Below are 16,459 nucleotides of genomic sequence, written 5' to 3' on the forward strand. Positions count from 1 at the left end.
ATAATTTATTATATTTTTATTATATATTATTTAATAATAGTTAAGATTCTTATTATATTTATTTATTTATTATACTTACTTATTAAATATATTATATAAAAAGAAAGCTCTAATTAATACCTGCTCTTATATTATATATATAATATTATTATATCTTAATACCTAACGATTTACTTACCTAAAGTGTAATAACTAAATCTAGATATATAACCCTCGCCTGCTGGGTAGGATTCTACAGACGTGACGGGCAGTATAGGTTAGACAAGTAGAATGAAAATAGCAGCCTGGATGACTGCATCTGCGGCGCGGCTCAAGGACATTGACATCTCGTCTCTTTGAAACCTTGGGCTCTTCTTTACCTTCTGGGTTATTCTTCTCCAACTGTTCAACCAGGTCGTCAATCTCTTCGGTCATTTTGTCATCAGTTGCAAGAACGATCTTTCCATCGATCTCAATGACATTGCCGCCATACTTTGGCTCAAGTGCTGTGTCCTGGTATTTTGCAGCCATTTTGTGTAGTTGATCCCATATAGCATCTTCAGGGATCTCAACAGTGTAGCTGGCGCTCACAAAGCTACCAGCCAGCAGAAATGCAAGAACGGAAGAGACTATCCAGTTGGTCAGGGCTTTGTTATGTTGAATCACATTGGGGAGGAATGACTGTACCAGTTCTCATATTGATAGAGGTTGAGAAGATTCTTGGTTGTTATTTGACACGATAATGTCTAGTCAATTGTAGTTTCGATGTTTCTCAGGTCAAGGAAGACAACCTTCATCTTAAGCATTTATGTATGAGATTTTAAAATGCCTCAATTGCTCAAGACTGTACGACATCTTCATTGTTGGTCACCGAACTTGAGAACCAACAGGCCCAATTTTATCATGGTGGTGTCATTTCCATCAGTTACTCTCTTGTTATGGAAACGCTATGGGAGCATTTTGATAGGTACAGGCATAACGGTAAGTCATCTGTTACGTTAGTCCTTTTCTACCATGCTCGAGATAGCGTACAACTCACTACAGTATTAAGGGGCAATGTAAGAAATGTCCAAATTTAGGGTCTTGCATATACTTCAATCCTTCAACATCCCATTGAGCTCGGCTCTCGGCATTTTATCATGTCATATAATGGGGATATGGCAGCCAACATGCATATTTGTTACCTAAAATCAGAGTGCCGACCAACATGGGTGTGATTTATGATGGAACCCTTATCTTCAGGGGGCCGACGAACATGGCATGATGAGGGATTAAATAGGACCTATCACACCTTTTCACGTGCTATTATCTGAAATGAGTTTTCATTTACTTTGAGAAGAAATTAATTTCATGCTCTCCGTTACCATCAGTCTTCAATCCCAAGATTCTTTTACTAGTTCATGACGATAATAAACATTTCCCTCATTATGTGCCAAATCAGTTCAAATGATCAAAAGTCAGCGGATTCCAGAGAAGCCGATCAGGGCATTGCATACAAAGATCTTTCACCAGAACAACAAGAGATGAGCGACATTCTATACAAAATGGAGAGCCATGACCTAGATCTTTTGGGTATCGCAGACCTTGGCCGTGACGGCATCTTCCGATATCTCGATGCTGATCGTAACATTCACTACGCAATTGCATTAAGGCCTGCGTTGATTAAGGCTTTATTGGACCGCTTGCCATATGATATGGAAGAAGAAAGGTTCTGGCGCGGAGTTGATGGAACAAAGGTCCCGAAAGAACAGTGGTACAATCCGCCACCAGGTATCCTTCCCCCACCGCTATCTGAGGAACATCGGAAAGAGGGCCGAGAGATTAATGAGAGGCTGAAAGGGAACATGGATAAGATTGTTGAAGACAGAGAGAACTACAAGGAGCGACTTGTTTTCATTGAGTCAGATAATAAGCTCGAATAGATACAGAAGATTGCAAGTGAAGAGACTTTCCTGATTCATGTCACTAAAATTACAATCATGTAGGTATGCAGTAGTCTTGTTCAGTCACTAGGGGTGAGTGGGAACGATTACAGGGCAATGTAACATATAAGCAAAGTAAACATTTTCAGCTTGACTCGAGTAATAAGGAAGAGGCAAAACAAGTCAATCACCCAAAAGCCCGTCCCCAAACCTTGGATATCATCAATTTGACCTGATTCTCAACCTGACCAAAGTTCTCCGTCCAGAACTCCACCCATTCTCCCAGATCTCTAGTCAATTTGTAGTTACTAGATGATACACCTCCGACCCTTCGCATTAGCTTACCTTCCTGGACCATGAGGAGGTGTGTGATTCTGTGGATGTTCAGAGACCTTGGCAATGATGGGAGCATGATGCCAAGCCAGAAACACTGAAGGCTGTATAACCTTTTTATTATTGAAGGCATTGTGGACTTCTTTGATCAATTGCTTCACGGCTTTGAGGCATTGGTCAAGGTTTGTCGTGGTTGCGTTTGAAGAGTTGTCTTTGCCAGGGAGTCTTCCGTCTCCGAAAGATTTCCACTTTTCGCCGGATCGGCTTTCGAGCCAGAGACCAAGTTCGCCGTCTTCGTTGTGCATGACCTGCGTCGTAGGTAGCCCAAGCTTCAGCAGCAAAATGATCGACATTTCCCTAGAGAAGCTGCATAAAGGTCGAGCCAATGGCCCACCTCATATCCTTGGAAACATCTTCAAGACGCGTAATGTCAAGAGGATTGTTCTTGTATACAGCTGCAAGCTCATCAGTGGGGAGAAACAGGGGTACTAGAGGTTAAACTTTTTTACTTCGGCAGTTAGTCTTGGCACTTGCTTATTGCGGCTCAGGGGAAAAGCTTAGTTTGATGCTCTGCTAGGTTAGTTTAGCCTCCCGCACTGTCGTAGTAATTTGTATCAGCCTCTGCAAATCCTAATTTAAGAGGAATAAGCTTTAGCTAGGATATTCAAAGTAAGGGACCACTAACAGCTATATGTACTCTCGCTAGCGGCCTTAGTCTTGCTGATTCTATGCCATATTTTACTTCCGAGTCGAGGTTAGGGTCTACGGGAGAGAGGATTTTTTCCCCCGTCGAGCACGAACCAGCTACTTTACCACATATGTCTACAAAGTAGTAATCCGCACGGGCTAGGATGCAGCGGGACTGGCCGGGTCTAAGTGACTTCGCGTCGGGTTAAGTTAACTAAAGGGGTCCCGAACATCCCCTGATGCCGAATAGACCTGGTCTTTTCATGATGTACTTAGATAATCTGATCCATTAATATGAGAAATATTAACCAACTATATCATCAAAAGACCAGGGCTATTCGGCAACAGGGAATGTTCGGCACACCCTGAGTTAACTTACCCACTCTCCCGCTATATAACCTTCTTGGCAAACGTAAATTGTTTTCATCCTCGCTCGAGTGACCGTTGCCTTGCGTCGTTGGACATGGCGAGTTTCTTACGTAATGCATGCGACCATTGTCGACAGTCCAAATTGAAATGCAGCGGTGGCAAACCTGCTTGTTCTCGCTGTGCACGCAGACACTTATCCTGCGACTACAGCCCTCTTGGGCCCCGCGGAAGACCACGTCTCACAAAGCATGGACCATCCTCGCGTGCTGCAAAACGCCCAAGGACTACTTCTACTCCTACCCTGTCGCAGGACCAGCCGAGGGAGTCTCTCACAGCTGTCCTGAGTCCGGACAATGAAACAGACCTGTTCAGCAGTCTCGATCAATTACCCCTCGTCTTTGGAGATGGCGGTTTTAATATGCCGAGCCTCAATCTCGATCTGCAGTCTATGGATAACTATCAGATGGATCAAAATCAAACACACCAAAACAGTCTCCCTTCACCAAATCAGAATGAACTCACGTCTAATCTGACTCCTTCAGATCTGATTGAAACATCACATTTCAATGATTTCATGGCCTCAGAGGGCGGACTACTATCGTCTGTAGCTAAGGGGAACGGATACCAACCAGACCCGGATAATCCAGACCGTCTCGATCACCTTCTGCTATCGCCACCATGCCTTGCACAATTGCCATGCAAAGAGGATATTGAAAATATGATCAACGATGACAAGGTAAACACAGTTGTGGATTGTATGGCCAATTGTCAGGAATCATCTAACGCCTGTAAGAATCATTATCCGAGCCTCGTCTCTCTACCAAGACTGATATTAACTCATTCCTAGTCAAGAACTCATGCACTTGTCCGTCTCGAATCATGCGTCTGCAGCTAATCGCCATACAACCTGGCCTTTCGCAAGACTGCAGCTCTATACAAATAGATGCCGCATTTTTCATTGAGGAGGCTGTTCAAGACGCGTATCGGGACATGGTGGAATGCAGAAAATGCACCAGTATCAAGTTACCAGGGGTCATGTTCAGTGTTCTGCTGGTTTTGGATTGGGTCATCACTAGAATTCATGTAATATTGGATGATAACCTGGATACAACTACGATGCGACCCAATCGACCCTTGCCATCGGCTCTTTGGGCTGAAGAACCACTTGATAGACAACCCTTGCTTCAAAGCCCGTCACGGCAAGTGGGTATGGGACGCTCTCGACATAGCCTGGCCTTATACATGAGCAACAAGATCAGTGTTGGGAAATGGAGTCTGCCGTATAGTTGTTGGCGTCCATGTCTGGCGAGGTTGATCCAGATACGTCTCAAGCGCATCCAAAGACTCGTCCATGAAATAAGAGCGCAACAGTCGCGAGGTCCGGACAGCAAGAACCTCAACCACGCAACAGATGCACTTGAACATTTCATAACTTCGATAGAGGGCAAGATAGATATGTTGTTGGGAATGGTTGAGGTATGGGAAATATATAATTAGTCCTAGTCGACGAATAGCGTATAGATATTATTATTTGTTTTTGTTTTTGTAGTTTTCCACAGAGTCGAGTTTCCAGATTATGAGCGGATAGGATCGATAGTCTAGCTTCCAGGATTTGGAACGAAATGCCCCCCATGTCTGCTTGACGTTGTTTTTTATCTCGCAGTATAAAACCCTGTCGAGACAGCATGGTAGCCCCTCCTTCCGACTTCCTTGGCAAGTTCACTTCTCCAATCGTTGGTGCTCTGCAGTCTCGCCAATGCCGCCTCAAACGTATACTCTGGTCTCCAGCCCAATTCCGTCATGGCCTTGCTGCTATCATACACCCTGTCCATCTTATCAAGATAGCCCCATCCTTTCTGGCTAAACAGCTCCACACACTGAGGAACAGCACGCTGCACCACCGCCTTTGCATCTGTGTTCAGCATGGCAAGTGTGACATGGTCTCGATGGAAAGGCGTAGGTGCACTGATGACATATAGCCCAAAGCCTACATCCTTCGCTTTGCGCATGGCTGTTGTGCAGCTGGATACCACATCGGTGATATCAACTCGCCGGTAACAGAGCTCGAGAACCTTCATGTTGTCGTTTTTCAACGCGTTACGTCGGATTTCGTCGTCGTCGGGCTGTGGGAAGAACCGGCTGCAGCGGAGCACTACTACTGGTAGCTTCGTTCTCGAATGCGCTAAGTAGCAGATGTCTTCGGCCGCGATCTTGGAAACTCCGTAGATGTTCTTGGGGCGCGGGACAACCGATTCTGTACAGGTTAGTTAATAGATGCAAACAAGACTAGACTAGTCTTTACACAAGCTGCGTGACTGTGACTTTGATTGGGAGTGTTTAGATCTTACCATCGATCCAAACCGCAGGCTCTCCTGCGGCGGCGATTAAAGCTGAGCCAAAGGCCGAGGTCGTACTCACGAGTACAAACGCTTCAATTCGACCATTGAGCTTAGCAGCCTCGTCTACGAGTATCATTGTACCCGTGACATTTGTGTTGATGAATTCTTCTCTGCTGTGCGAGACTATGTGGGGTTTGTGCAGCCCACCGGCGTGAATGATATACCGAATACCAGTGTTATGCGAGAGTATGTGCTCCACGAAAGCGCGATCAGTGAAAGATCCCACGAAGCTCGTCGTGGTTGAAGGCAATATGTCGATTCCAAGAGGTGTGTAGCCCAGAGAAGGCAGTGCCAGCATAAGAGCGCGACCAAGATGCCCGGCTGATCCGGTCACCAACACGTTGTAAAGCTGCATGGTGGTCCGTCCGTGGAGTAGTGACAGGTCAAGAATGAGAATATAGGCCGTGTTGATGCGAAGCGAGTGACTTGTCAGTGAACGTCAACCAAGGCCAAGGCAATCTATATATTGCCTTGTCGGGCAATGAAACGCGCGGATTATTAAAGTCAGGCAATAGAGTTTTGAAACATTTACACTTTTATATTATGAAAAACAGCCGATGTGAGAGCATTGGAGTTATAATGCTCAAACGTATGATTTATGATGGATACCCTATCTTTAGGAAAAACAGCCGAATATAATGGGCCGAACCATATTAACCACTTCTTGTCACACAAACCCTGCAATGATGATGTTATTTCCATGTCAACAGTAGAGCCAATTAATGCAAATTTCGTTCGGATATATCTTGTTGTAAATACGTGAAAAATAAACCTCATCATCCATATGCGAATGACTCGGGACGAAAGAGCAGAAAAGCCTCCGAACGGGTACATTTATTTAATGTCGGCTATTATCAAACCTTAATGCCAAAATAAACCACCGACGTTTCTTAACACTATTTCCACCAATGCCCGCTATCTAGATGCTATGCTATGCTGTACTGACTGTACTGTTGATAGTCACTAACGTTACCTTGGTCCACACAACCTCTCGATCTCTCCGCGAGAGCCTTCAGAAATCGGGTCTTTTTCGTAAAGAAATATGCCGTCAGTGCGCACTTCAAGAATCAGCCCGTGTCTCTCGCCACTTGCTACGGTTCTCCCAGAACTGTCTTGGAAGTCGTCTGGCCCGATAAGTCGGCGGATGGTGTCGACGACCCGTTGTACCGGAACGAAATCATCGGCGCCGTACATATTGAACACTTCCTCTGGGAGGAAATTCGTCTGTACTAAACCAGGACAGATTGCATGCGCTTGAATACCATGATCCCGGAACAATCGTGGAGCAATGGTCTGCGTAAAAGCAACGATGCCAGCTTTCGATACACTGTAGACTGGGAACAGGTCGACGGGATACTTGGAGTAATCAGCGTCTAGGACTGTGTCATCTGATGAGGACCTTACTCACCAATCCTGCGATGCTGGCGTTCATGACTAAAACTGCTCCCTTCCCGTGATGCGGGCTTTTTGTGAAATATTCTCGGGCTAGACTCGCGGTGCGAATCGTTCCGCCGAGGTTGATATCGATTGATGATAGGTCCACGGCATTCTCTTGACATGTATCAAAGTAGTTGTCGTTGCCAGCGTGACCAGCATTGGCAAACACGAAATCTAGCCGTCCCGTTTCTTCAAATGCGGTCCTAAAAGCACTCGCAAGCTCTTCTTGTGAGCTAATGTCGGCCTGAAGAAATCGTGAACCCGAGACAGCTTGCTGGTTCCGTCGAGATATCACGAATACATGCCAATTGTTCTCAAGTAGGTACTTGACAACAGACAGGCCCATGCCGGAAGTACCGCCGGTCACGACGGCTACTTTGTTGGTATGCATACCGTAGCTATTATTGATTGGTGTATTCGTAACGTGGTTGTGAATGGTGGAATGTTTCGGGGGTATTGCGATTAGTATAGATGACTATCGGAGATGACTGAACTTTATACCTGACGGTGGGACCCCAGACATGTAAGAAAATTCACCGAAGCATTTATAGCATAAATCTCCGATGGGTTCGGGACAAAAGAAGATAATTGTGCGGGATGCATAACCAACAGTGAGGATATAAATTGCCTCAGTGGTGGATACAGTGAATGATTACCGAACCTCATCTCGAACAACTATCCACCCGCGCACAAATGTCGACCGAGCAGACTGCCGACGAAATCATCACCTTGTTGGGCTTGACGCCGCACCCAGAAGGAGGCTACTTCTTCAAGAGCTTCCATGACCCACAGTCACATATAGATCGAGCCCACAGCACATGCATCTATTACCTTGTTATCGGAAACGGAGGTCCCACGCGCTGGCATCGCATCAACGACGCTTGCGAGGTTTGGCATCATTACGCTGGTGCGCCTCTTAAATTATCAGTCGCCTGGGACGACGAGACGGGTGTCGCGAGCAAGATACTTGGAAAGGAACTGGCTCGAGGACAGAGACCTCAGGCCGTGGTTGAGAGGGCTCAGTGGCAACGCGCGGAATCGCTGGGGGAGTGGACGTTAGTAGGCTGTCATGTTGCACCGGGATTTGTTTTGGAAGGGTTTGAACTAGCCGAGGATGGATGGCAGCCACGGGGTCAGTCTGGGAATTAACGATACCTTGTGGACAGAGTGTCACTGAAGAAAAACTTCCGCTGCACGAACTGGGGCGCGGCACAATTTAAATAAACATCCGATACAAGCATCCATATCAAGGTCGACTCCCTGCCTTAATCTAACGCCGTTTCACCTTCTTCCCTCGTATTTTCCTATACTTGACCCGGATAACTCCCTAGACAGCATCCAATGACTTCTACTGTGCGCGACAGCTCAAATTCAGGGAATGAGGAGGACCCGCCAAATTCATCACTGCTAGTACTGTGTACTGTAATGTGCGCGCTTTGTATTGCTATATTCTGTGTGGCACTAGACAACACCATCATAGCAACTGCTATTCCGCACATCACAAGGGAGTTTAACTCGTTGGACCAGATCGGCTGGTATGGCTCAAGTAAGCTAACAAATGAAACGACACGTTGTTATGAAAAACTAATCAAGCTGCAGGTTACTTCTTAACATTATGTTGTAAGTTCTCATCACAAAACTTACTGACGGCGCCGCACTGATGATTTGTGCATAGCTTTTCAACTCCCTTTCGGCAGAATCTACGGATTACTAAATCCAAAGTGGCTATTTCTGCTCACTTTGGGTATTTTCGAAATCGGCTCGCTTGTTTGCGCACTGGCACAGTCCTCAATCAGCTTTATAGCCGGAGTAAGTGGCGGCGTCGCATGGAGTCGTCCAAGGGCTAACGTCAGGCTTTACTTACTGTAGCGAGCTGTTGCAGGGCTCGGGGCTGCTGGCCTCACGTGTGGCGCACTTACAATAATTGCACAGTCAACTCCGCTGGAAAAACGACCGATTTATATCAGCATAATCGGGAGTATGTTTGGTATTGCTTCAATCTCGGGACCACTGGTGCGTTTTGCTTCCCATTATGGCCAAACCGCCACTTACCGCCCCTTTAGATCGGTGGAGCCCTCTCGGACAAGCTTAGTTGGCGAGTCTGCTTCTGGCTGAATCTTCCCCTCGGGTAAAAACTCTCTCTGTCTTTCATTGGAACTTAAGCTAATCCCCAGGGGAAGCTTTGTGACCGCCATCATTGTCCTCTGCCTTGTACGTCTGCCTTCACCAAGTCCGTGTCGATTTGGTCACGTTGTGAAGCCTAGCGAGATCATGGGGCTCATCCTGATACTCTCGGGCCTGTTTTGTGCCGTCCTCTTCTTGCAGTGGGGCGGGACTACCCATGCATGGAACAGCTGGCAAATTATCCTGCTTATGGTCATCTTTGTGATTACTATTGCCGCCTTTGGAGGTCTACAGACCTGGCAAGGTGAAGAAGCAACAAGTAAGTTCCCTTTCTACTACTACGAGTTAGGTGTGAGCTGACATCCCAGTCCCTCCGAGAATCGCAAAGCAGCGGACGATGCTTTCTGTATGTGTCTTTACATTATTCTCATCCGGGGCTTACTATCTGCTCATATACTTCCTGCCTCTGTATTTTCAAGAGGTCAAGGGCGCCACTGCTCTGCGGTCCGGGATCCAGTGCATTCCCCTCATTCTCTGCAATGTTGTAGGCTCTTTGTCCTCTGGACTCCTGACAACCAAGCTGGGACACTACTTTCCATCTCTGTACCTCTCCATGGTTCTCACCTGCATAGGCGCAGGCCTTTTTGTCACACTGAGGCCTGGTACAGAAACCGCCCCAGTAGTAGGCTATCAAGTCCTCTATGGATTTGGAAGCGGCCTCGGGTTTCAGCTGCCGCAGATTGCGGCGCAGACAGTCCTTAAAGAGACAGAAGTACAGATTGGCATCGCCATGACGCTATTCTTTCAGAGTCTTGGAGGGACGCTTTTCCTCAGCGTCGGAAATTCTGTTTTTAAGGAACAGCTGCGCAATCGCCTGTTGGAGCACGCCGGGCTCTCAGCCCAGCAGCTCAAGGTCATCCTCTCAGCTGGAGCTGTGGCGATTGAATCTACTCTCCAGCCCAAAGAGCTCGAGGCTGTAAGAAGCGGTTATAGCGAGGCGCTGATCTTTGCATACTATACTGCACTGGCTGCTTCTATCTTGTCAGCATTCGGAGGACTTTTTGTTGAATGGAAGAGTGTGACAGAAAAAGTTCCGAGTTCATCTTAGGCTTTAACTAGTTAAATGAGAGGATTCAAAGGCTTGTTGCAGTTACGAGCACACAATGTAAGCATACCTGGATATGTATCACGCGCAAAGCAGCAGGTGGCAAACATAGATTATTCCGGGGGGTTCTTGAAGCAATTCAAACTACCTTGGGCTAGGCTCCGTCTCGTTCTGCTACACCATCTTCTTATATAAAAAGGTTTTTGCTTATCCTTACTTCTCAATCTTGGCCCTTCATGGGCACATCAAACCTGTCGCTTCGTTGGTCTTTTTGGACCATTATTGAACTATCAGATGGTTGTTTTCACCTCTCGGTTTATTTGCGCCAGAGACAAGTATGCCGAGATTAGAATCCTGCTTGCTACCTCGCTATGCGTTCGCAAACTCCCGTTACTTGACATGTTGATGGTTCCACAGTCGACTATGTGACAATGGAATTCCCTAGTAAGGGCTATCATCTGTAGCATTGTGTGTTTAAACACAATAAGCAGTACAGATATGGCTTCCCCAACGGGTAGTATACCCCGGCCGAGGACAACTCGAGGTTGTTCATTTGTGTGGTCTTGGGAGCTGACTGTTAGGTTCTGGCTCTCTTTACCATGGCGCAACATAGACTCAGGAAGGTTGTTCTCGCTTGTCGTTGAGCCTGAATCTATGGAAGCAATCGTGCTGCTGCAGAGATCGATGAGCCGCTCCAGGGCATGTAGGACGTCCAAGAGTATCGAGCGATCGATAGAGCAGATGGAGCACTTGAGTACTCCGCGTGCCAAGGGTTCGAACTGCTCATACAAAATCAAGATACTATCGACTGTAGTTTCTCGGCTTGGTAGTATGGTTTGCTGGATTATATGTTGACCAACTTCGCCACAAATACAATCGTCGGCCATCGTTTATATTCTGGTGTATGATTGTGACGGTTTTGGATTAGGTGAAAAAGTGAGTAGAGAAAACAGGGCCCTATTTCTAAACCAGTACAATAAGCAAGAACTAAGAGCTACAATCTTCTGCCTATTTTTATATATTAATAGCACTGCAGAAAGTTTCTTACCCCTGGTTAAGGAGACATGGAAAAAGGCCCGCTTTTAGGTATTATATTCCAGCGGTGAACTGAACTTTAACTTGAGGCCTGTGCAAATTACAGTTAATTTAAGCATGCAGGTTATGCATAGGAGAGGCTCGAACGTAAACTTGTAAAGATAAACAACCAGGGCTCGAAACTACACTCCATGATTAAAAAATGTCGGCGCATTTCTAGTCTACATTCTTAAGTAGGGCTCCAATCAGAACCAGGGTACAAGCGCCTGAGTGAGCTGCAGTAAAATAGCTGGTCCGCACAAAGATTATGCAACCAAGCATATCTGACCACATCATGCCATCTCGAGAATATTAACTCCAATCGGATGTCGCGTGTACGACGACCGGGAACCAACAGTCGAGATAAGACACAACACATCCGGTATCACCTGACTTACACTCTCCAAAGTTCATGCATCTCGCTGTCCATTCTAGCCCTCTCAGCCTTTGCAAATCTGACTGTATGGTAACATTTTATTATTCAGTGAGTTCATTTGCTTTCTCCCACAGGATTCTCCAACCGCTTCAACAGCAGCTGCTACATCGCCCTCACCAACAAACTCAACACTCATGACCTGGTACGCAGTCGAACACAGACCATTAGCGAAGCCCTGTCACTGATTGAGCAGCCTACGCTCGTGCTAGGAATACGAAGTGATACGCAACGAGCAAGGGGTTTTTGCCCGATGGTTTCCTCTTTCCGAGTCACATTTGATCGGTCCATGTATTTCCTTCCATAGAGTAGAGGTTGCGTATTGAATTTGTTAATAACCAAAAAAACTTATCTTGTCCATGGCATTAATTCGCGGCGTTGAAACATTTGCATTGACTGGGCTTTCTGACTATTCAAGTTGAGAAATGATACTGGATCCGCCAATGTGTATCCTTTATTGTGTATTAGATAGCGCCTAGCTTCTAAGCTTCCGACCGATTTCCCCCCTATCAACGCCAGCAACATCACGACTTCTCTATCCTTAGCTTCAGCTTCTCCTTCTTAAGCTGCTGCCATAAGTTAAAAACAGCCCAGATCTATTTAGGGTCCTTCTAGCTATAGACCCTCTTATAGCTATAATTATTATAATAAATAGTAGCCTTAAGCTATATAATTATCTCTTAAGTTTCCTTCTTTTTACCGCTTTAATAGGCTATTAAAGATATTAAGAAGGCTATATAGCTAAAATAATATATTTTAATAAGTAACTTATTAAATAGGCTAAAAGACTTTTTAATATAATTAAAAAAGTTACTTTTCTTTAGGTAGTAATAATAATAATAATAAATATTATTAAGAGATATCTTAATATCTCTAAAGAAGATTAGTATAGCTTTACTATAATTTAAGCACTTAATAGCTTTTTTAATAGTTTAAATGCAATCTATCTTATAGTTATTATTTTATTATTATTATATTATATTATATATTATATTATATTAATGTTAATAGAGGAAGGAGGAAAAAAAGCTAGATTAAAGTAACGCATTTTATGCCCCTTATAAACCTTATAGTAAGGTAAGGGCAAAAAAAACAAGGTCATGTATAAGGGCATTAGAGTTATGATGCTTAAAAAAGTGTAATTGAAGATGGAAACCCTATCAACAGGATACTGGATCCGCCATGACGGTAGGCTAACCAACCTCCACACACACTTCTTGGTCGAACCGACAACAGCAGTTTTCTGATTCCCTTGGGTGCAGTTAAAAATGCAGTGAAGTTCGAGCCTCACTTTTGCTACAGTATTTTTCTAACCTTATCCTATCATGTATAGTTGCACAGCAGCGACCCTGGTAGCCCTTCGGTTCGTGCACGTGACGGAGAACAGACGGATCTACCTCACAGCATCTAGGCCCGTGTTTCCCTGCCAGATAGCCGATGAAGTAAATGCGTTTACCACGGTACTTCAGTTTCAGCTTGTGACTGGCGCGCTTGATAAGACGGAAATAAGAGTGTCCTTTTCAGAAAGACAATTTCGCAGCGGTTTCGATTGTGGATGGAAGGGTACGAGAGCAAGCTCGTGAGACATTGGAATTCCTTGGAGGTTAACATAAGACAACTGTCGCATAGTATATATCTCGCAGGGCGAAGATGTCGCTTATCGAATGCGGGGGATCTGTCATCTTCTCCGCAAAACATTCCAGTCGATGATGATTGCTATTGCTTTCAGGAGGCGAAAGCTATCCTGCGAATATACACCCATATACACGAAACACAATTGCTAATCAGAACACACATCGCTCTACATCAATTCCGTGTCAGAAGATCCCAATCATAAAGGTGAAGCATACAACATACCCCAAATCCATTAGGACACTTATACGGGATCCATTTATCGTTGTACCCATTGCTGTCAATGCATCCCCATTCGCAATCACAGCCGTATGGGTTACACAATGTGCCACTTATGAGATAGGTACTGATCTTGGCACATCCCGCAGCTTTCGCGTCCTTTATCGCATCGAATCGATCGTAGCATGAGGCGGATTGTTGTCGGGTCTTGAAGCTTCGGGTGGATACTAGATGCGCAAAATAGGCGATGAGGATGGTTGTAAGTTTCATGGCTGGATAGTGAGTAGGTGTCGGTATTTACTTGGAAAATGGGTTTTGTAAATTTGATTGTAAAGGTGGTAGTATCTGTTTGCTTTATCCAAAGGACCCTAGCAGGGCAATAGCTACAGGACCACTGGCAGATATAAGGTATCCCTCCCTTGCATAAATGCCCTTTATTCCGTTTTGTAAATTCTCGATGTGATTGCGGGGATGGGGAGGAGATCACTATAATCAAAAAAGGGATTAGATTATAGTGAGTCAACGCGGCAGAAGCATTCCAACTCGTGGAATCTTGAGACATATTTTGGATTTGATTGGGTTTGTACCAGCGACATGCTGTGCGCCACAATACCCCAATCATTTCAAACCCTCAGTTTAACAATAGTCAAGTTCTTTGGTTTTTATTCCAACTCTTCTTTTGACCACCTGCATCATGGCCTCGCGCGGCCATATGGGTAAGCTCTGAGATTGAATCTGTCATCAGAGACAAAGTTCCGGAAAGCGTGACCAAGTTTGAGCCAGGGATGTGGATATATGTGCATTTCACTGATTTCAGCTCCACCCTGTCACAGCCATGTATTATTGTATCGTGTGGGAGATATAATCCCATCACCTCAGTCAGGGAAAGCAGCCATGGTCTCACCTACGTCAACCTAGCCGTTTATGGGTAAGGTGAACTCCATGACAGTGAGAAATATCCAACTATTACTAACATTTAAATAGGAAAGATGGCGATGCATCTAATTCGCGAACACCTGGAAGGATCTGCACAACAGAATATGACCCTGATTCCTATATAACCTTGACCCGAAATTTCCTCGAGGAATGTACAAGATCCCAACCTGCAACTTTGAAGGTAGGTACGAGATGCCTACAAGGGTTATCGACATAGGCAACGAAGGTGACCGTCCAAGACTCATTGTCACTGGCCCCGACATGAAGGAGGAACTTGTTGCCTTGTCTTATTGCTGGGGCCCTGCTACAGACACCTTCACTCTCAATAACCACACAATGAATGAAATGCTGAAGGGTATCGATGAGTCTCGACTCGTGGCGGCACATCGTGATACATTAGGTCTTTCGCGACAGCTGGGCTTCCGATATATCTGGATTGATGCTCTGTGCATTATTCAAGGTGACAAGCAAGATTGGGAACGCGAGTCGAAACTCATGGCTCGGGTGTATGGCAATGCAGCCCTCGCCATCATCGCAGGAAGATCCGCCGATGCTCGGAACTCCTTCATCACCAATCAATACAAACAACTTGCGCCTTGCTGCGAGTTTCCCCTTGCTGATAGTGGATCAGGGACCGTTCGTGTTGGTCTGCTCAGGTCTAGAGACTATGGGATCACTCAAACTCGCGGATGGTGTTGTCAGGAAATAAGGCTGAGCCGTAGCGTTGTCGTCTTCGGTGTAGAGCAACTCGTCTTCATTTGCCGAAATGCCTGCTACTCAGAGGACTATATTTACCACAAAGGCAGCACGGTATCGCTCTATGGACTCCTCAATGCTACTGATGGAGATCCACAGCTGAGAAAGGATCGACTACTGGAGTATTGGGATGTTGTTGTTGTGGACTTTTCCAAACGTCAGTTGTCTAACCCTCACGATGTCTTTGCTGCCCTTGCATCTATCGCAGCGCCAATATCCGAAGCTTTGGGGTCAAGGTATCTGGCTGGAATGTGGGAGTGCGATCTCATCCGCTGTTTGCTGTGGCGGCCAGGGTACAGAGTGACGAAATCACTCGGCTCGGCAACGAGACCTAAGCCAACTAGATTCGCACCCGCCCCTGTGATCAGGGCTCCATCTTGGTCTTGGGCTGCCATCCAAGGTACTGTTATGCCTGTACTACTTAGGCAATTTCGAAGGATGAAGATAAAGGATCAGAGTGGGGTCTTGTTGGCAAGGCCCAAGCAGCAAGGTTCCGACATCTGGACGGTAGACACTTGCTGTGGAGCTGATAAACTCCATATGCCGTCCTGTGCGTTACAGATCTTGGGGCATGTCCAAGAGGCTGTTGTCCTTCCCGAAACCCCGTCTCTCGATCTCCTCGACTCTATACGACGGCAGTTTCAGAAGCCAAAAGCCACTTTTCGCTAAGCAGTTCTACTTGGATGCAAACATTTCAACGGAAGTAACCTCAGCAAGGACCTGGAGACTTTCGTGGCTTTAGGAATGTTTAACTTTAACGATAAGGCTACCGATAAAGTCTTCTGTTTGCAGCTTATAATTAAAGAGGGGCTAATGCTATATAAGAATAACAATAGGATATTCTAGCGTATTAGGTTATTTTAACTATATAAGGATAATTAGTTTAATAGTATAAAAGAAACTAAAGTTAAGTTAGTATAAGGAAATTATAAATTAAGCTTTTATTTAGCTTTAAGTTTAGTTATAATAATTATTAAAGGATAAAACTAATAGTAAAAACAAGAGCTATAAATATAAAAATATAAAATATAATAATATAATTAATAAGTAAGTA

General features: G+C 45.2%; 7 protein-coding genes across 7 annotated transcripts, besides 6 other annotated features; 3 read left to right on the plus strand and 4 right to left on the minus strand.

The window, feature by feature from the left end:
* Nucleotides 1-102: a repeat region.
* A 7-nt stretch (nucleotides 103-109) lies between these two features.
* On the minus strand, nucleotides 110-510 carry FPSE_11098 (uncharacterized protein; the record flags this gene model as incomplete). The annotated part of the gene is made up of 3 exons (XM_009264215.1): nucleotides 110-120; nucleotides 179-232; nucleotides 360-510. The coding sequence occupies 3 exons, from the start codon at nucleotides 508-510 to the stop codon at nucleotides 110-112; spliced, it is 216 nt and encodes a 71-aa protein (XP_009262490.1).
* Nucleotides 127-161: a repeat region.
* An 896-nt stretch (nucleotides 511-1,406) lies between the features above and the next one.
* Nucleotides 1,407-1,901, plus strand: FPSE_11097 (uncharacterized protein; the record flags this gene model as incomplete). The annotated part of the gene is made up of 1 exon (XM_009264214.1): nucleotides 1,407-1,901. The coding sequence occupies one exon, from the start codon at nucleotides 1,407-1,409 to the stop codon at nucleotides 1,899-1,901; it is 495 nt and encodes a 164-aa protein (XP_009262489.1).
* Nucleotides 1,902-2,088: 187 nt separating this feature from the next.
* On the minus strand, nucleotides 2,089-2,587 carry FPSE_11096 (uncharacterized protein; the record flags this gene model as incomplete). The annotated part of the gene is made up of 2 exons (XM_009264213.1): nucleotides 2,089-2,191; nucleotides 2,247-2,587. The coding sequence occupies 2 exons, from the start codon at nucleotides 2,585-2,587 to the stop codon at nucleotides 2,089-2,091; spliced, it is 444 nt and encodes a 147-aa protein (XP_009262488.1).
* Nucleotides 2,588-4,942: 2,355 nt separating this feature from the next.
* FPSE_11095 (uncharacterized protein) lies at nucleotides 4,943-6,044 on the minus strand (the record flags this gene model as incomplete). The annotated part of the gene is made up of 2 exons (XM_009264212.1): nucleotides 4,943-5,544; nucleotides 5,639-6,044. The coding sequence occupies 2 exons, from the start codon at nucleotides 6,042-6,044 to the stop codon at nucleotides 4,943-4,945; spliced, it is 1,008 nt and encodes a 335-aa protein (XP_009262487.1).
* Nucleotides 6,045-6,658: 614 nt separating this feature from the next.
* On the minus strand, nucleotides 6,659-7,517 carry FPSE_11094 (uncharacterized protein; the record flags this gene model as incomplete). The annotated part of the gene is made up of 2 exons (XM_009264211.1): nucleotides 6,659-7,045; nucleotides 7,098-7,517. The coding sequence occupies 2 exons, from the start codon at nucleotides 7,515-7,517 to the stop codon at nucleotides 6,659-6,661; spliced, it is 807 nt and encodes a 268-aa protein (XP_009262486.1).
* A 302-nt stretch (nucleotides 7,518-7,819) lies between these two features.
* On the plus strand, nucleotides 7,820-10,358 carry FPSE_11093 (uncharacterized protein; the record flags this gene model as incomplete). The annotated part of the gene is made up of 3 exons (XM_009264210.1): nucleotides 7,820-8,181; nucleotides 9,301-9,569; nucleotides 9,619-10,358. The coding sequence occupies 3 exons, from the start codon at nucleotides 7,820-7,822 to the stop codon at nucleotides 10,356-10,358; spliced, it is 1,371 nt and encodes a 456-aa protein (XP_009262485.1).
* A 2,246-nt stretch (nucleotides 10,359-12,604) lies between these two features.
* Nucleotides 12,605-12,640: a repeat region.
* Nucleotides 12,641-12,690: 50 nt separating this feature from the next.
* Nucleotides 12,691-12,718: a repeat region.
* A 102-nt stretch (nucleotides 12,719-12,820) lies between these two features.
* Nucleotides 12,821-12,863: a microsatellite.
* Nucleotides 12,864-14,841: 1,978 nt separating this feature from the next.
* On the plus strand, nucleotides 14,842-16,074 carry FPSE_11092 (uncharacterized protein; the record flags this gene model as incomplete). Its single annotated transcript, XM_009264209.1, has 1 exon — nucleotides 14,842-16,074. The coding sequence occupies one exon, from the start codon at nucleotides 14,842-14,844 to the stop codon at nucleotides 16,072-16,074; it is 1,233 nt and encodes a 410-aa protein (XP_009262484.1).
* Nucleotides 16,075-16,411: 337 nt separating this feature from the next.
* Nucleotides 16,412-16,452: a repeat region.
* Between the last annotated feature and the right edge of the window lie 7 nt (nucleotides 16,453-16,459).

This window comes from Fusarium pseudograminearum, chromosome 3, assembly GCF_000303195.2.
Source record: "Fusarium pseudograminearum CS3096 chromosome 3, whole genome shotgun sequence".
Classification (NCBI taxonomy): Eukaryota; Fungi; Ascomycota; class Sordariomycetes; order Hypocreales; family Nectriaceae; genus Fusarium; species Fusarium pseudograminearum.